This window comes from Chionomys nivalis, chromosome 21 (genome assembly GCF_950005125.1).
Source record: "Chionomys nivalis chromosome 21, mChiNiv1.1, whole genome shotgun sequence".
In the NCBI taxonomy this organism is placed as follows: Eukaryota; Metazoa; Chordata; class Mammalia; order Rodentia; family Cricetidae; genus Chionomys; species Chionomys nivalis.
Genome location: NC_080106.1, coordinates 43,725,451 through 43,747,165, shown reverse-complemented (window position 1 = coordinate 43,747,165; position 21,715 = coordinate 43,725,451). Strand labels below are relative to the sequence as shown.

The following is a 21,715-nucleotide window of genomic DNA, read 5'->3' as shown; positions in this document are numbered from 1 at the left end:
TGGGTGCTGAAAATCGGGCTCAGATCCTCTCTAGAGCATCAAGAGCTCCTAACACTGAGTCATCTCCCCAGCCCTAGAACAGACCTGTTCTTAGAACTCACAAGTTAACACTACATTCTAAACTCACACATGGATTTGCAATTAAAAGAAGAAAACATTTTAAATGTGGCTGGTGCCCCCATGTCTGGCCATAAAGGTTTCCCTTACCTCTAGGTCAATAGAAATTACCTCATCCTAGATATTGTTTATTAAATTTGCATGTACATCTAAATATCTCCACACTTGTTACACAGTTCTGGAAGTCTTCTCTTAGTATTCTAACTATAACCCAGATGTCTGAAAAGTCTTGGGAAGATCGTTTGTCATCAGGCATATGCGCACGTGTGGTTCAGGTCTAGCATAGTCACTGAGGCTGCCTGGAGTCATCCAGTCTCATGAATCGGAGCTAACTTGAGAAAAAATATAAGCAAACAAACTTCTCTCTTTTCTTGAGACTATGATATAAATAAAACATGGACCAGGGAAATTATGTTTTCAGAAGGCTTTCTTTTAATTGTTGTGTAGATGCTCAGGGAAAGCTTTATTTCCTCCAGGACAGTTTTATTGTTCAGATTCAAATGGAAGATTTCTTTGAAAATACTTTTAAACGTGAGGGCATTTGGCTGTCTGATTGCCTGTAGTGTCTCCAAAGCTCTCATGGGTACCCAGTATCCATCACATCCATTTTACACTGATGTGGCAATTTCAACTCTTACACAGTTCTGAAACTGGGAGCTAAAGCATGGTTCTCTATAAATATTGATTCATAACTGACTACCGAGTCAGATAAAGCTCTTTATGCCGTTTGGTTTTAAAATAATGAGCCATAATTTCAGGATGGCATTGCCACAGCTCCAAACTTAAAGCAGGTGATTAAATGTGAAATGGTCTCTGTTTGCTGGTCCGAAGACAAGTTTTTGTTTTCAATTAGTTTTAATTTCTGATTTTTTTCCTTTGGGGAGCCTGAACTAGTATAGCAGTTAAAGAAATACAATATCAAGTAACAAAACTATTAATGAACAATGATTCCCAGAGGCAAGCAAAGCATGCAAACATTTGGTGCAGAGTTCTGAATGATTTGAGAGAACACCGGTGGTGAATGGCTAAGACCTCCACATTCAGAACTGTTAACAACAGAAAAAAATGAGGAACCAAGCAAATATTATCAGGTCATGCATACTGGGTTTTGTTGGAGGAGTCTTCTATTCCTTGTAGGTAGCAATGTACTTAAAAGTGAGACACGTCTTTTACTTGTTCCTATTCTTAAGTGAATGTTTTGACGGGGATTTGAAGATTATTTTATAGCTTCATATTTACCAGGTGTCCTTAAATGTCTGATCATGTTGCATTCCCCCTGGGGACACCACCAAGATTTGCTTTCACGATGCTCCGGAGTTGCTGCTAGCTAGCAGTAATGGCGCTGAATTGTCAGGGTGCTGGAGAGGCAGCCACTAATTTCCATAAACTCTTGGTGAAGCGCTTGCTAATATTATTACTGAGAGCCTCCTTTACATTCTGCACAGGCAGAGGCTGTAAGAATCCACTGGTGTCCGTGAAGAAGTGTCCATTTGTGCTATTCTTGGCAGGAGTGGAGGAGGCGGTCTCAAGGCCACCTGTCTGGTCTTTCCTGCATCGCTGCCTTCACACATCAAGCAGTTTCGTGGCTAGACCACTTTGAATTCCAGCCGAGTAATATGATGACTATATGGGAGGCATTTTTAATGCATTACTGTAATCTCTAGAAATAGAAGTTAATAAGCAACAAATTAATTTGATTATAAAATTGCCCTTCCAAAAACAAAATGCTTTGGCTTAGTAATGTTGACTCGGAAAGCACACGCAGCCTCCAGACTGTAAAATATCAAGTGTTTCTTTGAGTTGCAGGGGTGGGAGTCGGGAATACAATCTGATCTAAATTAGCACTCTGAACTTGAAGTAAGGACCATTAATAGGAGACATTTTCTCACCCCAATTTTAAATGTTTCTGTTGGTCTGAGTGCTCAATTCTTGAGTAGTGCCTATTTATAGAACATCCTCAGTAGGAAAGCAGGCATTTCTGCACTTCATGCTCAGAAACTGTAGAGAATCTTTGAACCTGCACTTGCAGTCAGAACGTAATCTGTGCATAGTAATAAATGGATAGGTAGGTAAATACATGATTGATAGATGATGATAATGATGATGAAGAAGAGGAAGAGAACAAAGGAAAAAAAGAATGAAAGGAAGGAAGAGAGAGATAAAAGGAGAGGGGAGGATTTCAATGGATGCATGTTTCTCTAAGGATTTTCTAAGTACTGAAGAAGTAGAATGTCAAAGTTAAGAGATAACCTTCACTTTAAACCTGGACAAGTTCAGTTTTAATAAGGAGGACATATTAGTAAGGATGATATTTAGCAAATCTTTCATGCAATGGGACAAAGTCAGCGGGAGGCTAATTGGGCAATGTTGCACAAAGGAAACACAGGCTATCTCAAGAGCATTACAGACAGAGCATGTGACAGCCTTGGGACTGCTAACTCCAGTCTGTTCAGAGCCAAGTTCCCAGGCATTGACTCTAACTCCTTTGAGGCTCCAGCCTCAGTCCCAGACTGTTCTTGCCAAGTTCTATCCTGAGCAAGGACGCAGAATCAGGTCCTTTCTGTCCCTTCATCGGGACTTCTGAGAAAGCCTTGTACTGGTCCAGCTCTCAACAGCTCCTGCTATTGCTGTTCAGTCCGTAAGGCCAGATGAGTTGCTGGTACCTGAAAGGTTAGAAGATACCCAGGTTCTCTGAACTAACACATGCATCCTAGTGTCATCAAGCAGATTGTTAACGTGAGCATTTCAGTCATAATATCGAGCGAATGTTGAAGCGTGTAAAAAGGGGGGGGAAATTCCTATAACTTGTACGTAACAAATTTTTGATGAGCTTAGGAGAATTTGCATAACTAGTGAAAGGACAGGTAATTTAGAAGTGCCCCTCATCTGGAATCAGTAACATATAAGGGAGGTTACATAAGCAGTAAGTCCAAATGTATAATGATGTCATAAATGATCACACTGTCTAGGGCTGCGGCTAAGGTCCAGATGAGCCTTTTTCTCTGGATACATCATAACAGTATGTAATCAGTGAGGAGATCTTAGACGTTATATTCATCCAAATCAGGCGGGTCTTTCAGGACAAGTTCAGCAGCACACCAGTTTGTCCCTCAGAGGCACAGAGTTCTGAATCACAATGAAGCACGCCCCCAGGGGGATTATCATTCTGTAACTAGAGCACCAGATCCTCGCTGCATACTGGGAAATGTCAATCGAGGGGGAAACCTGATGTCTGAGAAACTATATTTTAGAATTCTCACGGACTCCAAAGCCATAGGCCATACATGTCATTCAGATGGAAGGACAGATCTGCATTGAGCCACCCACGACAAAGAAGAATTGCTGAGGATTCCCACTACAGTTGAAGAGAGCCGTGTAGGGCCTCATATGAGAAACGAAGGACCAGTTACACCTAACTGCTCCTTGCAGGTCTGCTGTGGGGAGGCAGGTCTCCCAGGGAACCATGGGAGGTGGCCACTTTGCCAAGGATCCTGGCACTGTGCTGCTACAGGAGCAGGCTCCCAGTCTGCTGAGCCTCTGCCGCTGTGTTTCGCGCTCTCTCTCCTCCTTTTCTCTGCTGTAAAATGCCCTGCTGTAGTGGGCAAAGTCCAGAAACATCAAACAGGTGTTTTTGCCCCAAATATCGGGGGGCTCAGCCTCCTGCAGCTTCCCCAAATGAAGAGTGGAAGACTTTAATAGAAGACCCAATAATCCTGTATCATAAGAGAGGAGGGGAACTCATCTCAGCTGAATGAGATAGAGCCATTTCAGGTGACTTTAAAACTGTATCATCTGAAAAGGAAATGGTCTCTCCTCTGCAGCATCATGAAAAGAAAGTAATTCAGCACTGACCCGGCTTTCTCATCCACAGGGCCTTTTATCTCTATTTTTTTTACATCCTCTTCCCCAGTGTCTCACGTCTGGCAGTCTGTTTGGGGGTAGAGTGGCCAGATTTACAAGAATTTTGAATTCTAATTAAATCAACTTTTTGTTGTGAGTCTAAACAATCACCAATCAAATTCTACCATGCAAACTCATTAATATGAAACTCATGTGGCCTTTGTAGGTGATATTCTGTCTTTAAACTTTACCTACGTACACATTTCCATGTCCGTAAGTTTATAGGGCCGTCTTCAGGGACCCAAGAGCAGAGTTTTAGGGTGAACGGTAAAGGACCCCTCTAAGTGCCACAGCAATACGTTACAAACCCAAGAGAGACTGCAGAAGCAAAGGAAGTATTTAAACCAGCGCATCTCAGCCTTGCTGAATCTGTGACCCTTTACCACAGTCCTCATGTTGGGGTGACCCCAATTATAACATTATATTTGTTGCTACTTCATAACTGTAATTTTCTACTGTTAGGAATCTTAGTATAAATATCTGTGTTTTCCTATGGAAAGGTTATTCAACTCCTACAGGGAACATGACCCATTGATTGAGAACTGCTGACCTAAAGGAAAAACTGTGCCCTCAAGAATTCTACCACCTCAGGACTGTGGAGATGGCTCAGAGCTTAAGAGCACTGGCTGTTCTTCCAGAGGTCCTGAGTTCAAGTCCTCACAACCACTTATAGTAAGATCTGGTGCCCTCTTCTGGTGCGCAGGCAAACATGCAGACAGAACACTATACATAATAAATAAATAAATGTTTTTAAAGAGTGAGAGAAAGAATTCTGCTATCCCATGTTTTACTCTGATGTTTCGGCTCCTCCTTCAGGCTGACTTCTTTTATTTATCGATATATCATGGGAGAACCAACCCCTTCTCCTGTACTCAGGTGTCTCTGTTTGGGTGCCATTTTGACCTGGACCACAGGTCATCCTCCTTACAGAGAGGAACAAGAGGTCAGAAGATAAGGCAATAGAAGACAGAGAAGATGAGGTTTGGAGTCTGGAGCTCTTGCTCAAGCTATGTCTTATATCAAGCAAATGTATTAAGATGTACGACACCTAATATACTCTTTCCTGGAGAGAAATGGGACAGAGTCAGTGGCAGGCTAATGGAGCAATGCTACACAAAGGGAACACAGGTTATCTCCAGGGCATTACAGACTGAGCACACAGCAGTCATGGGACTGACAACTCCAGTCTCTTCAGGAGGAAAAGTCAGCTTCCCACGAACTGAACCCTTAACTCCTTTCATGCTCTAGTCCCAGCCCCAGACTGGCCTTGCCAGATTCATTCTGACACGGAACTACATCCTTTGTGTCCTTCATCAGGATCTCTGAGAACGTCCAGGAATGGTCCAGATCTCAACAGCTCAGCAGCTAGAAGTTTGCAGGTTGTGTGTGATGTCGGGGATGACCACTTGCTGTTGGATCATTTTGTGTGCTCTTCACACTATTCCATCATCCTCAGCGTGCCTGTAGTTCTTTCCCTGGGGGAGGTCCCATGAGAGTTCTGTTACATTCTAGAGTCTGAGCAAAGCATTTCTATAATTTAGGAATCTATACCTACAAATATGTGTGTATAACAACAAAGTAATAGACACCATGAACTTGAGAGAGAACAGGAGGGAAAGAGCATGGGGTGGGTTGGCTGGAGCAAAAGGAAGGGGAGAAATGATATAATTACAATGTAATTTTAAATATGTAACTATAAAAAGAGCATTTGCTGCTCTTTCCGGAGACCTGGTTTCTGTTCCCAGTGTTCACATGGTGCCTTCCAGCCATCTGCAAGTGCAGTTAGGCCTCACTGAGCTCCAGGCTGGCACATGACACGTATACACACACACAAGCAAACATTAATGCACATAAAATAAAAGAGATAAATCTTTAAAAATTAAAATTTGGGCTAGAGAGTTGGTTCTGAGGTGAAGAAGTTCTGCTCACCCAGAGGAACTGGGTTCAATTTCCAGAACCCACATAGTCACTTTCTAATGCTGTAACTGCAGTTCCAGAGATCCAACGCCTTTTTCTGGCATCCGTGGCCACCAGGTATACACATGGTACACATGTGTACATGCAGGAGAAACATCCAAACACACAGGATAAAATATTTTTGATTAAAACAAAAACAAAATAAAATCTAGTTTACCAGACATTTAGGGAAAAGCGGAACAACTAATCAAATTACTTGTAGACTTGAGAACATGAATTACGCCAGTGCAAAATGTCCTCCCTATTGTTCAATGAATCACGTGTTTTAGACGGTCTGGTTATCTCTGGTTATAATGCTTAGATCCTGATGGACAAGGAGAAGAGCGTGAGGCACACACCACAGACTCAGTGTTTCAGACTTTACTCTGTGGGCTGACCGTGACAGTCATCAAATGTGACCACGGGTGGTGTCAGAACCTGGGCAGAAATCTGCATACACAGTTCTCAGGGAGCACACGTGCTTAGAAGGGGCACAGCTGTGCCACCTAAGTAAAGTCCACTCTGAGATGACAGCCTGCGAGTGTGACCACATACAGGAGGAGCCGAGAGGCAACCGCTTCCTACCCATTGACTGGGATTGGAATTTGGATGATGGGTCTTAGATTTGTTGGGACTAGAACTGCCTTTAAGTGAAATAGTCCTCTCTTGCACAGGTCCTACCTGATCTGAGAAATTAAATCTTTTGTCGCCTCTGTTTTCAGAAAACAGGGTGTAGCAATAGCCTTGGCCCTGTGAATAGATGAGCTGAAGACAAAATGCTGTACGGGCTGAGCTAACGAAGGTCTCTGAGTGGTATTTTCATAAACTAATAATATGGCTGGCAAAGATGACATGTCAGGGGCTTCATTCCTTTCAAAGACCGAACCATGTCAAGAAATCACTTTACAGCTTTAAATACATTACACAGATACCACACCAGACAAGGTAGACTTACTGTGCCAACCACATCCTCTTGTCTCCCAGATCCTGTGTTCCATTCCATCATGCTTGCATTTCCCAGTGATGCATTTATCAGATCGTTTTATATGACCTGTCCCATCATTTCATTATATTCTTATTGTCTTGTTTAGTGGTGCCATTATGCCCACCCAATTCTTCCTTCTGCATGTAGCTCTAACTTCTGTAAGTATCACCACCGTGGTTTTTTCCCTCCAGTAAATCAAAGGGAATATCGTCTTTAACAATGTTTGTCCATGTAGTGCAGAGAAAAGAACCCAGATGCACATGGGGCTGCTTAGCACAAAACTTTCAGATGCAGATGTGTTGCGTAGGCTGGTGGGTGTGTTATAGATGGCTGTACTTGCTGCTCTGCAAACTCTCTTCTGTTTTCTCCTCTGCTCTCGTCCTCCCTGTTAACAGCAGCCAGACCCAGGGAGCGCTGAGCGAGTCCGATGACCCTGAGACAGGCCGTCTAACTGACGACAAGCCGACGTCTCGACACTTCTACCCTGTCGCCCTCCTCCTCGTCAGCTCCCACCTGCTCGTTGTGTGGCTCATTTTAAGTCTCGCATTACTCTTAGCCAAATACCAGTAAATTTTATGCTGTGTTCCTTCCTTTTCTACAAACGACAATGGACTTTAATTCTGGGGACAATGTTGTAATATTTCTACACTTTCAGATTCACAGAATTTAAAAAAAAAAAGGCGATCAAAGGAAATGTTTAAATTGTGGTTTTGTTTGTTTTTCCTAAAACCTAGAAGGCAAGAAGTGCCATGCATTAAGTGAATTATTTTTTTGCTCTTTTGTTCACGGAAAAGTGTTTTCCCACTGCTAAGTAGCTTAAGACGCATTTTACAATTACTGTCTTTGAGACAAGACAAAGAATAGCATCCTGAAAGCTTGAAGATCTGAACCTCCCTTTCCCCTGTCATTTATTAAAGAAATTAGGACTGACATTGTGCAACAGTAAAACCCTCGAGACAATCTGGGGGGCAGGAGGTTCCAGACTCTCTTTCCACTGTGCTAATAACATAGCTGCAATCAGCTGATAGACGTGTGTCCCCTTTCCGACTCTGCCCTCCCGTCTCTTAGTCATCGCTGCTTTTAATCTTCTTGTGTCAAGTAACTTTATGGAAAGAATGGCTATTTATGTTTTGTAATTAAATTAACCTATTTCTAACTATTGTTTGTGTTAATTTGGCTTTCAGATTACTTTTCTATTCTTTTTAACAAGGACTCATTTGTGTCTTGATGCGCCATTTTTTCCACACCTGTGACTTTTGTACTGTGGTTGAGGCACACTCCTCCTTCATGACACTGGCATTTGGAGCAGGCTGCTGAGAAAGCCATCTGCTCTCTTCACCGCATAGCTAAAGTGACCAAGTCGAATAGGAACGAACTTCCTTTTAAAAATCTATAGGGCCAGACTTAATAAATTAAATGCCTTATTCCCAGAGCTGCATCCTTAGGGCTACATGTAGACTTTAATGTGTTTTAAGGGATAGTTAATTTGTGGACAAGTTATACAAAGGCAGATATATTTATGAAATTAAAGCATAGCTGTATTGTGAAGCAAATTATATTTAAAGAGTTTATCAAAAGTTAAATATCTGTTAAGAAACTTAATCCTATCTTTCCGAAGGCAATAATGGTATTGGGCCTGGCCTAGGATTTAATTTTGTAAGATGTATCATCACTTGTGGGGGAAAAAAAAATGTAGAGTTGAATCTTTGTTATTTTTACTTGGACTGTTGCTGCAACTCTGCATTGACCAAATAAAGCATATTTCTTTATTCTTTGTTTCATGAAGTTGTACTTTCTGCCCTTTTACCAGAGAAGGATGCCGCATAGAGAATGTACTGAAGAATATCAAATGCAGAAGGTATGCTTTCAACATGCTCCAGCTGCTGGCTTTCCCCAAGTGCTACCGACCTCCAGAAGGCACTTACGGAAAAGCTGACACCTAACTCTCCCAGCATGGAAACAAACAGGAGCACAGATACATTGCGGTTGGAAGATCTACACCTCTGTCTTTTTTGTTTTTTATTGTTATAAGTTTTTGGAGCGAGGTACTTATGGGTGTTGTTCATATCCAAGCCAATACATCACTCAGAAAGTGACCCAGCACCACTATGTCTAGTCAATCTGTTCTCTTTTGTGTTAACTCTTACTGGTTGATTTTAGTTCAGAACTTTAAGGAACTAAAAGTGCAAAGAAATTTAAGAATAGTGTCTGCTGGTGCCCAAATAAAGATCCTTGGCAGCTTGAATTTCATTTGGAGAAATCTAGAGACACGAGAGACATATGTATGAGGTGTTCCATGACAGTGCTCTTAGTGTGTGTGTTTGCAGTCTATCATAGGTCAATATATGTGGAGTAGAGAACCCTGTAACATACATGAGTCATAAACAGTGATGAATTTACACAGTAATTTTCAGTTAATTGGGATTTCAGATCCGTCCTTATGGTAAAATACCCCTATATGTAAAATTGCTAACATTCCAAATTACTGGTTTCCTTAGAGACCAACCACATCGAATAAGGTCATCATTCAAAAAAATTAGCAAATCAAGGCAGGTTGCTCAGTTAGATGACTTCAGAAGAGTAATTACAGCCACCCTTATATCTGTCTCTTTGAAACTTCCTAACCCGCCACTCCCGCCTTCTGCAGATCGCTACACTAGCTATGCATGAACCGTCAGAGAGAGTCAAATAGAAATTAGGGTTTCTCACTGGAATGCACACTTAGAGTAAAGCTATCTGAAAGAAAATCTGTACTCTTCGCATTCTCACCAGTGGGAAGGGCTGTGCAAGCCTGTGTCTCCTCTGAGGCCACCAGAGATTTCCATCACACAATGAATTTTGTCACTTCATCCAAAGTTGTACTTTATGTCTTCACAGGTGACATAAGAGCTGTTTGCCTAAGTTGCTTTCTGTGCAGGCTTATCAGACAGACCTCCAGTCCCGTGCCGAGTATTTCAAAAGTCTGAGAATAGATGATAACCCCCTAAGGCTTCTACATGGAATTATCCATTTCTTACTTTGGCTAATGGCCTATGGCTTTTGCCAAAGCAATTACCAAACTATTTGTAGCCTTTAAAAATGGAAAAAATGCATCTAAATATGGAAATAATTATCTAATGTTCTGAGAGCTAGTCTCCATTTCCGTGATTTAATGTCATCTTTTAATTGTTTGATATTTAGCTAGGTGGTAGGATTTGTGGCTATTCTCATTACTTTATTGAGTTTAAGACAGTCGTGATGACAGAGGTTTGTCTAGCTCTGAGCTGTTCTTAGTATTTTAAGTGGTGATATTCATCCCAGGACATCTCATGTGATGTTTTTAGCTCAGAAATGTTTTATAAACAATAATTGTTTATATATTTTTATAAATTAACCATCTTAACTAAAATATGCTAAATATTTATTAACTGGAAAGCCAATAGTAAGGTTTTCCAGTTTTGTATGACATTTCATAAGACATATTTTTCTTTGTCAACAAATGCTAATACAGAAATATCAAAGGTGGACCTGACTATACTGTACCTGCAAATGAACGTTTATTCATTGACAGCATCGCCATCATTTCCATTGGGAATCTTATGCATCCTTTCTTATTTCCTAAACATGATTGCGCTTCTCCAAATGCACTCAGACAACCACTTCATGACTTTCTGAATCAAACCATAAATGAAATATTTTAGAAACTCCCTTGTACAAACGCAGGTGCCATCATGGAGTCCTCTCAGCTCCGCCATACTGTTCTCCCCATGTTCTCACTGGAAAGCTGCCCCGCCAGCAGGTCTAGGGAAAGCACACTGAGTCAAACAATTTATCAAGAAAATGACATTTCTAAACAACGCAGTCTTCTTTCTCACAAATAAGATTTTCTCCTACTTTCATCAAATGCAGGTATCAATTCTGGGTTAACTATTTACAGAACCCTGGGAGAAACATGTTAAAAGCACAAAAACCAAAGCCATGATTGTTAACCAAAAGTCTAGAGTGTGCATCTGTCTTCCAGACAGCTAAATATACCCTCGAACCATCTGACTGAACCAGGGTTATTTTGTGTGTACTAGTTCACTAAATTCCCACCTCAGCTTTTCTTCCTATGTATTGCTGTGAGTTTACACACAGTTTTTCCTCCTACGTATTACCGTGAGTTCACCCACACACGGCTTTTCCTAACACTGTGCTCAGTCTGGTAAGCCAGCAGGGCCCTGGTAACTGATGAATGATGTAAAACCTGCCCACTCCACAGTCAGGGCGATTCTTCATGTGCCACTAGTCACTCACGATGCTGCTGCTTCCTACAAACAGGAAGTCTTGAAGGCTGCCACTGACTGCATGGCACACCCACCCTTCCACATGTTAAGTGGTTTTTGTAAAGTAGACCTCAGAATGGCAAAAGGGAGGAAACGTGATTTTTTTTTTCTAATCAGATCAACCCCCCTCTCCCCGCAGAGATACTCTGAAAGAGACGTTCTCCGGGTTGTGCCCAAACTGGCACTAACGGATGCATGAGAAGTGGTTGTTGAGTCTTCAGGAATGGTACAAACTGGTTGCGGCACAGTGGCATAGCTATCCATAAGTCATTAGATGAATTTATTAAAAGTAAAGATGACAATCAAAGCTTAGAGCTTCCTAGATTTTTAAAAATCAAATTCTGCAGTTTATCCCGCTTCTAAGTGTTGTTGGCTCTGATGGTTCTGTGTGGTGTAAAAGCTGTATTGATAACACGCACCTGTGAATCTCCTGAATCCACATTTAAGAACGCAGTGTTGGTATCTGGAAATCAGCCAGTGCGGGAATATTTACACCACAGAAACTGGCAAATGCTACATACTAGGATATTTACATCCTGAAGCACCAGTGGTTAAGCAGTTACCAACTAGTGCATGGCTCTGAGTCATTAGGACGGTTTCTCAGAAAATATCAGATTATTGAAGGGAGGTTACAGTTATGAGAATGGTTTTAAATTAAAGTAATCTGTAATCAGGTTATTATAATTTTATGTTTGATGTTTTCAAATTTAAGGAAACAGGCATGTCTATACACTAAAGTGGAAACATATTTTTTATAATCAGTTATTGAATTAGAGGGCTAGTTTAAAAAGTGTCAGTAGTGTGCTGCAAGTGATCTTCTTGTAACTAATACGTCAGGACTAAAGTCAGGAAATGGAAAGTTAATTATAATATAACCACAATACACTTCATCTCAATTTCTAAGTGTATGATTGTGGCATTGCTGACAGGAAAGCGGAATGGTACCACTATATCCAATGTTTACTAAGTTGATCACAGCTGAAACCTGGAATGATTAGGTGAAGTAAGCACTGACAATATGCTGACAGAACCCAGATGTATGAATTTGATTTTCAAGTGACATATTATTCTAGTTCAATAAGAGGGGCACAATTTGTAATCTTTTACGAACTAAATTAACTTTGGGGAAGGTTTGAGGCAGGCTTCTCTTTTAACACACATTTCAGAACCTTGTTTGAGACTCCGATCAGCAGGGTGGAGGGAAGCAGACAGAGTGGGCACAAAACATCCCTGCTATAACAATATACTCTACTCACAACTGAAAAAAATATTCAATTTGCTAAGAGCTTGCACAACTGATTGAAAGGTTTAACATAAATTTATATTCATCTATCCCACTTCCAATCTGTGTAAGCTATGACCCATATTTATGGTATTAACTTTTTAAGTAAAATGTCCTTGTATAGATTATCTTTGATTTCTCTGACAACTTGAAATTAGATGTTTTTTCTTTGCATCTTTCCACACAAAGATGCAAACTATAGCACACACTGTCTTTAAAAATAGAAAGATAAAAATCAACATTTTAGATAAAATACAGTCTGCCCATTAATATTGATTTAAGGAACAGAAATTTTCACTCTGTCTTTATGAGCAATGAGACATGTTAATTTCTCTTTTAGTTTTATTTCTAAGACTATAAAATACATCAAATATGCATCTGATTGAAGGGGACGAGACGAAGCTTAACTAGAGAAAGGGACACATGTAAGGACACAAATCCTTCGAATGGTCAATCCAATTGCTCTTCTTGAACTTGGATTTTTACTCAGGCATGTGTATTTTAAAAAAAGAAGTTCAGACTTTAGTTCTAAAGAGCATAGACATTAGTGTAAATTTGCAGCTTGTAAAAATGCTTCTCTCCATAAGCCGTATGCTGTAGGTACATAGCAGTACACTCTATCTCTCAGTAACAGCAGTTTTTAAAGATAAAGGTACATACCATTCTTCATAGGAAGAATTTCTACAGACATTTTAAATTATTTTCCTGTAATGAAAGGGCACAGTGTAGCAGAATGTCTTTTGTGATGGCGGTGTTCATTAGTAGGCTCTAGACTCAAATTTGGCCAGTATGTCTATAATATCTCTATAATTATTGAAATTATTTATGTCACCATCAACATCATAACCTATCTGTGTTGGAGAGCCTGCACACTTTTCAAAATGCAGAACTGTCATGGATCTGCATATGCCACCCCTTGTGCATGTATTTTCTTCTGTTAACATTTTGTCTTTTAATGCATTTTCAGATTCTTGTGTTATTCATTTGAAAGGTTGACCTTTCTTTTTATATTAAATGTATATCCTAGATGAACCGATAATTCATATTCCCAGGAAATGAACCTCAGGTAGATAGATCATCTTATATTAGCATTTGAAGAAATATATCATTCATATTATTTTGTGTAAATCATATTCATTGTGCACTGTATGTATATTTTTGTTGAAATAAATATGGTTTTATTTTTATGTTTCTGTCTTTTCCTCCCCATTATACATAATTTTTATTTTTATCCATGTAGCAACATTTAAACTTTAATGAAAATAGCAAAAGGGTAGCACAAATAATATTTCGAGGAGACTAGATCTCACTTTTGTTAGACCACAAAAACAATGCATGTTTTATATTAATGACAAGTTAGTCTAGTTTTTCTGGCAGAGTGGGCTTTCATGGTCATTCTTTTTAGGAGAGTATCAAACACAACCCCCAGAGTCAAAATACAGCTATGGTGATTCTATACTAGGGCATCATCAATAATTATTAAAATGTATAGATGATAGATGGCTGGCTGGATGATAGATATATGATGATGATGATGTAGATAGATGATAAATAGATATATAGATGGATAGATGATAGGTAGATGATAGATGATAGGATAGATAGATGGATAGACAGAGAGGAGAGAGAGAGAGATAGTAGGATGGATAGATAGATTAGATAGATAGATAGATGATAGATAGATAGATAGATAGATAGATAGATAGATAGATAGATAGATAGATAGATGATAGATAGATAGATGATAGATAGATGATAGATAGATAGATAGATGATAGATAGATAGATAGATGATAGATAGATAGATAGATAGATAGATAGATAGATAGATAGATAGATAGATAGATGATAGATAGATAGATATATGATAGATAGATAGATAGATAGATAGATAGATAGATAGATAGATAGATAGATAGATAGAGGATAGAGGAAATTTTAACCCACTGAGTCCAGTTAGTGCTACCCACGTGTTTATACATAAGGTCATCTTCCAGGACACAGGTAACTTACCAGTGGCCACACTCTTAAAGAAATATCATTCGTCCGTCCCAAGCAGCCATCCTCTGCCAATAGCTCCCCAACTGGGAGTGAGCAAGTCATTAATTTTAGTTGTCTAGATTAAATGTAGGGTCATTTGAACATACCAAAGCAATTCTTTTTCTTATAGACTTCTTCAGGCTGATCATTTGTGATTCTTTATGGCAGCTACCAATAGAAGATAAATTCCAAAGGCATTAATTTAGATCTTTTTGCAAAGGAATTAACCAAAGGGAGCCTCAGGGAATATGTTAAGAACGAACTTTCACCATCTGATGTGTTTCAGGAACGTAGCTGATACGGCAGAGAGAGTATTCCTTTTCTGTGAGGCCATCATCATCGGTGTGTGTTCTTACTAATAATGCATCTTTCTGTGCCAGCTCAGGAGTGGCATAATGTGAGATAGCCTGCAGTAAATTCAGTAAAATGCTGCTTACCAGAGAACTGGAGAGTGGTGTGTGTGAAATAGCCCTATACTGCTCTCTTAAACATCCATGTGTGAGCCCCTTGATTCTTACAAGGGTATGAAATCATCGATCAGAATAAGAATACCATAACGGAACCAGTGAGACTGTTCTGAGACCCTGTTTTGATTTGACTGGAGAGTGAATGCAGGAGGATGTGTGGGTATAATAGCTGTTGACCAACCACCAACCTTAGAAAGATTTTCAGGGTTAAATGAGAGTTGGAGAATGCGGGCAGTTCTTAAGGGGAGGCAAAAAACGTTACAGTAGGGAGTTGAGAGGAATTCTGAGGAAGCAGAGAGGGTAAGGGTCTTGGTAGCAAGAGTTTCAATCCGGGATTGAACGGACTCTAAACAGACTGAAAGACTTGTCAGATAGAAATGTCCCAAATCACAGAGAAAAGACTTCCCTCTCCATGTGACCTGGCCTGGATAGATAAAGGTTCCTGGCACCCTGACTTTCATTTAAAACAAACAAACAAACAAGCAGGCAAAGCAGAGGGTCCATGGTGACACTTACCCAGAAAGAGCGGAGAGACAATTGGCTAAAGCATGAAGAAGGGGAAACAAATGCAGAGATGAGCAAATAGAATTCTCCAGAGTGCTGGGACTAAGGCAGAGGTCAGGGAACCACCACTTGGAATTTCCCATTTAGTTAGGGGCCGGATATAGCAGGGCAGACTGTCAGCAAGGCTTTCTTTGTTAGTTTAAGTTGAGCAGCTTACTCCAAGCTATTTCCCCATACCCAGAAGCATTTTGTGCAAGTTAACTCTCTCTTTTCTTTCCCCCAGTGAATCACTCTGCTAGTGGACCTGACTTAAGGTGGTGGCGGCAGCAAATTCCACCAGCCCCTTTTACGTTCCTGGTGGGGGGTTCCTGTGGAGTTAATTTACCGTCAAGGGTTGCAGGGGAGGTCAGTAGGGACACTGATGCTTTGCTGCTCCCTTCCTAGCTCTTGAATGAGATAACAAAGGTGCTCCCTCATGAGGAGAGGGGCAAAGGGCTCCAGAGCACAGCTCTGTGTGTTTAGTAATAGTAAGGAAACATTTTCCTTCGACTCCCCTTGTCCCATCTTGAGGAAAAGGCATGAAAGACAACTGGATTACTCACCCCTCTTTATCTGGCTTGCAGTGACCAAGGAGTTCCAGACCCTTTTTAGTAAGACCCTATATACACTGAACACCAGAGAATTTCCTCATCCAGGGCAATTTCAAAAATTATGTTCCCAGGTTCCTGTTTGAACACCAGATATTGCTGATGTAGTGACCAGCCTTCATCAGCTCAGGGATTGGGGGGATCCACAGAGTCCCCAAATGAATCACTCTACATGACTTTTCTATCTGCAGGAGTAAAACTTAATTCTCTGGGTCAAGAGAGGGGTAAAACTAAACTTTTTGGGACTGACAAAAGAGGTAACACACACACACACACACACGTTTCAGGTCTCTTTATCATCTTTCTTGCCTGCTCTTTTTTTCCTACCTCTATCCAGATGTAATCCTTCTGTCTCTCTTGATCATTTCCTTCTAACTAACTTTATATTTATTCCTGGAAGCTTATATACCCCAGGAAAATCTTTCAAGCAACATAAAACTTACAATGTTGTCTACACTTTATTTTCAAGTGAATGATTACAATGAATACAAATAAAAAACAGCATATTTTCCTCATCTCTTACATGATTAAATATTTACATATTATAGGTGAAAACTAAATTGTCCCAAGAACCCAAGAAACTTGTAGATTAACAGAATATAAACAAGCAAGGTATTTTTCTCTGCCAGTTTTTTATCTGGCAACCTGCGTTTTGTGGTTACAAAGAAAGGATCACTTACTTTCTTATTTATCTCAAAAGATAATTTTATAAGAGATCTTAAAAGAATATAAACTTTTTTTTTCTTGCTGATTTTTTTTATTAATTAATTAATTTAATTATTAAAGATTTCTGCCTCTTCCCCGCCACCACCTCCCATTCCCTCCCCCTCCCCCAATCAAGTCTTTCTTCCTCCTCAGCCCAAAGAGCAAGCAGGTTTCTCTGCCCTGTGGGAGGTCCAAGGACCACCCACCTCCATCCAGGTCTATTAAGGTGAGCATCCAAACTACCTGGGCTCCCACAAAGCCATTACATGCAATAGGATCAAGAACCCATTGCCATTGTTCTTCAGTTCTCAGTAGTCCTCATTGTCCATTATGTTCAGCGAGACCGGTTTTGTCCCATGCTTTTTCAGTCCCCGGCCAGCTGGCCTTGGTGAGTTCCCGATAGATCATCCCCATTGCCTCAGTGTGTGGGTGCACCCCTCGCCGTCCTGAGTTCCTTGCTCGTGCTCACTCTCCTTCTGCTCCTCCTTTGGATCGTGAGACTTCAGTCCAGTGCTCCAATGTTGGTCTCTGTCTCTGTCTTCTTTCATCGCCTGATGAAGGTTAATATTCAGGGGGATGTTTATATGTTTTTCTTTGGGTTCACCTTCTTATTTAGCTTCTCTAGAGTCACGAATTATAGTCTCAATGTCCTTTATTTATGGCTAGAAACCAAATATGAGTGAGTACATCCCATGTTCCTCTTTTTGGGTCTGGCTTACCTCACTCAGGATAGTGTTTTCAATTTCCGTCCATTTGTATGCAAAATTCAAGAAGTCATTGTTTTTTACTGCTGAGTAGTACTCTAATATGTATATATTCCATACTTTCTTCATCCATTCTTCCATTGAAGGACATCTAGGTTGTTTCCAGGTTCTGGCAATTACAAACAATGCTGCTATGAACATAGTTGAGCATATACTTTTAAGTAGAATATAAACTTTTATATATATAAAACAACCTGTTAGCTCCTCAATCAATGCTCAGGGTGCATACCCACCCATTAATAGTTTTTATAACAGGAAGTTGAGGTCTGAAATGGATGCAAGGAATTAATCATCACCCTTGATCACCAATCCATCCTAGCAAGAAAGGTATGTCAGCCAGCAATAGCCTTCCTAACAATCTATATGTCTTAATTCTTTCTAAGTGTGGTGGTTGAATCATTAATCTACTCAAGCAACAATGCTTGAAAAAGTCAATCATTATTATTGTAAGTACCAGTAACACTTCACAATGAGGGTCTAGAAACCCCTTGAGAGTTTTCAGACAATCAATAGATTATGAGGGATGTGGTGACCATGAAGTCAAGAATCAGAGCTATACTCGATAACAGCACGGGGTCCTCAGGACATGTAGTCCTCATGCCTTGCCTCTCCAAGGGACACCCAGGTGTGTTTTTGCCATTTACCCAGCCATGTTCCATGAATTCCAATTCTGCCTGTTGGTCCCCTTGTATGGCCCCAGACAGCCATGTCAGAAGGTTTCTGAGCATCTGTGAAGCTAGCATTGATCTAATCCAGCATGCTTAGTGGCACACAAGATTAATGACTTCTCTATTAATAGACTTTCCAGTCTGGTTTAGTGTAGGCATGAACTAAAAGGAAAATTAACTAAACTACAATTATTAATTACAGTATATAATATGAAGAATATTATTTAAGGATTTTGATGTTGTTGTTTTTAAACAGACTCACTATGTAGTCCAGGGTGGGCTCTCAAGATCCTTATTCTCTGCCTCTTGAATCTTATAGTTGCAGGTATAACCCATTACACCTGACTTGATAAATTTATTATCATTTTAGTTAGGGGTCACTTCTTTAAAGATAGTTGGTAGGGTTATTCTTCTCAAAGAGATATAATCAACACTGAGCTGTTGTAGGGAGATCGCTTGTTTGTGCCTGGTTGCCCAGACTTGAAATAACCACACAAAAACAGTATTAATTAAATAACTGCTTGGCCTATTAGCTCTAGTTTCTTGTTGGCTAGCTCTTACATCTGAATTTAACCAATTTCTATTAATCTGTGTATTGCCATGTAGGTGTGACTTACCGGCAAGGTTCCAACTTGTCTGTCCCTGGTAGTGGCTACATAGCGTCTCCTTGACTCTGCCTATGCTCTCTCTCTCTCTCTCTCTCTCTCTCTCTCTCTCTCTCTCTCTCTCTCTCTCTCTCTCCTTTCTCTCTCTCTCTATATATATATATATAGATAGATATAGATAGATATAGATATATCTTCAATCCTGGTTATTTTCTGTTATGCCTTTGGCAGAAAGCAGCTTCTTTATTCATTAACCAATAAAAGCAACACATACACAGAAGGACTTCCCACACCACTGAGCTACAGAGGATGAGAAACATCCAGCCAGAATCAGAAGGGGGCACACAAAGAGCAGTGCATGCAGTGACAAAGGGCATAAGGATGAAGTAGAGTTGAGATAGAGTTACCAGGAATCTTTCTGACTGTTAGAAAGGATTCAGAAGGGGCATACAAAGGGCAGTGTATGCTGTGACAAAGGGCATAAGGATGAGGTAGAGCTGAGATAAGAGTTACCAGGAATCTTTCTGTTAGAAAGGACTCAGGCCTCACACCATATGCAATCAGAAGCAAAGGCAAGGTTCTGAGCAGGAAGTAAAGAAATCTAGAATACATTTTCAAAGATTCTAATAGTTGTACAGACAATAGATTGTAGGGAATCAAACTGCAAAGTTCTGAGGCAACCGGAAAAGATATATACTGACAGGTGGGCCGACACAGACTGACTTTGCATCAGTAAAAATGAAGAGAATTAGGTCTTTGATTTAGTATAGTTGAAAGTCTTTCTCTGTCTCTGTCTCTTTCTTTCTCTGTTTGCACATTTCATGGAATATAGCTTTCAATTATATGTGCTTAGTGTCAGAATGTGTCTGTCAGTTCCATGCCTATAAGGTAATTTTAGTTCATGATCATGAGATAAAAGATTTTTTACCTCTAAGCAATTACATACTCACCAAATGGATTCTGCTCATCACTGGAACCTGTGTGGAGATGGATGGGCCAGTTTGATTCACCTCTCTCTGTCTACGGTGGATGAACAGAGTACTTTTAATGGCAGTTTTGCCATGTCTTTTTCACTGGAGTGGAGACTGATGGGTCAGTTTGATTCACCTCTCTCTTTCTATGGTGGATAAATGGGGTAGTTTTAATAACAGCTTTGCCATGCCTTTATTACTGAAAAGAACCAGCTCACACAAGGAAATAACACACAGGAAAGATAAGTCTATTTACAAAGTCGAAGTAGTGAGAAAATTCTCAGATCCAAATTCCTAGGAGCCCCAATATTAAGAATTTGGGCTGCAGATAAAACCAACCCAGTTTTAATAAGGAAAAATTTCAGATAATTCACAGTCACATTCTACAGTCACCAATAAAAGGTAAATGCAAAGTAATTTCACTACACAATAAATAAACTCAAGGGTCAGGCTGTAGAGAAAGGCAAGGGGTCTAATGCTGTCTTGTTTGGCTACCAAACAAACAGATGGATTCCCATCTATTTTCTGTTCTTCACTCTATGTTAACTATGTTGTCATTGCTCCTGTGTGGGTCTGTTTATGGCTGGGAACAACAAATCGACCTGAATTCAGGGGAGGGGGATTCTGAAGCATGCCTTGTCTCTGCAGTGTGGTTGAATCTCAGAGGTCCTTGAGTGACTCCTAGAGGGAAATTGTGTCTTGAATTTATTCTATGTGTATAGTTAAAAATGAAAATATAATAACGAAAAACCATTTATTTTATGTCATGCCTTTGTTAGTAATGACTTCTGACATTGTCTTCCATGACTTGCGGATTGTTGGCACAACCTTTGTGATTTGATTGTTCACTGTGGGAAGATGAAGAAAACGTGTATAGTTTATCCAATGCCTATTTTTTTAATATTTTCCTACCTATAAAAATTACACACACACACACACACACACATATATTGGTTTTTCAAGACAGGGTTTCTCTGTAGCTTTGGAGCCTGTCCTAGAACTAGCTCTTGTAGACCAGGCTGGCCTTGAACTCACAGAGATCTGCCTGCCTCTGCCTCCTGAGTGCTGTGCACACCTTTAATCCAAGAATCATATTTTATAAAACAAAAAAGAGGAAATATTCCCAAATCATTCATGAAGTCAGTGTTTCTATAAGAGTAAACTATAGTATAACCATAAACAGTGCAAGGAAGTAAAAATTACCAACTAATATTGCTTGTAAATACATGCAAAATTCTGAACAATTTTTGCAAATCAAAGTAAGAACTGGTAATTAGTGCAAGGACTGCATGGTTTGATGTTTCACATCCAATCAGCATGATTATTCATCTGAACCAATTACAGAAGGCCCATTATGTAACATCTTCCAAGGCAGAAGCAAAAAAATCAGTTGTGTCCAAAGGACTTTAAAAAAAAAAAAGACAGCAATATCTTTGACAGTGGACATTTTTGGAAAAATCAATGAGTACTTCTTAAAAAGAAATGTGATTGTTTTTTCTCTTTGAAGTCTAAATAAGATATAGACATCTGTTCTCAACTCTAATTGGCATGCACTGAAGGTTCTAGCCAGATAAATCAATGAAATAACCCAAAAGATAACATACAAATTTTTAAAGATTTCAAATTATCTCTATCTTCAGAAAAGAAAGCAACTATGTAGAAAGTCTGATGAAGTATGTATAAAACAAGTCATAAATGAACTTGACAAAGTTGAGAAACATAGGATAGAAGACAGATGGCAGACATAGATATATAATTGCCTATAATAAAGTTTTTCAACTAATAAATCCACATTAAATA

General features: G+C 39.8%; 1 protein-coding gene across 5 annotated transcripts in view; it reads left to right on the top strand.

Annotated features, from left to right (window-relative positions):
- Inpp4b (inositol polyphosphate-4-phosphatase type II B) overlaps positions 1-21,715 on the top strand; it is a 789,563-nt gene that overhangs the window by 751,900 nt on the left and 15,948 nt on the right. For 3 of the 5 annotated variants that reach the window (XM_057753358.1, XM_057753360.1, XM_057753357.1), the window contains one exon: positions 7,354-8,119. The exons of 1 other annotated variant lie outside the window; for it this stretch is intronic. In XM_057753358.1, coding sequence (XP_057609341.1) covers positions 7,354-7,528 — 175 coding nt within the window. In that variant the 3' untranslated portion in view covers positions 7,529-8,119. Of the gene's footprint in view, positions 1-7,353; positions 8,120-8,768; positions 13,684-21,715 lie in introns of those variants that run through there. One more of the 5 variants, XM_057753359.1, reaches the window with a different exon arrangement.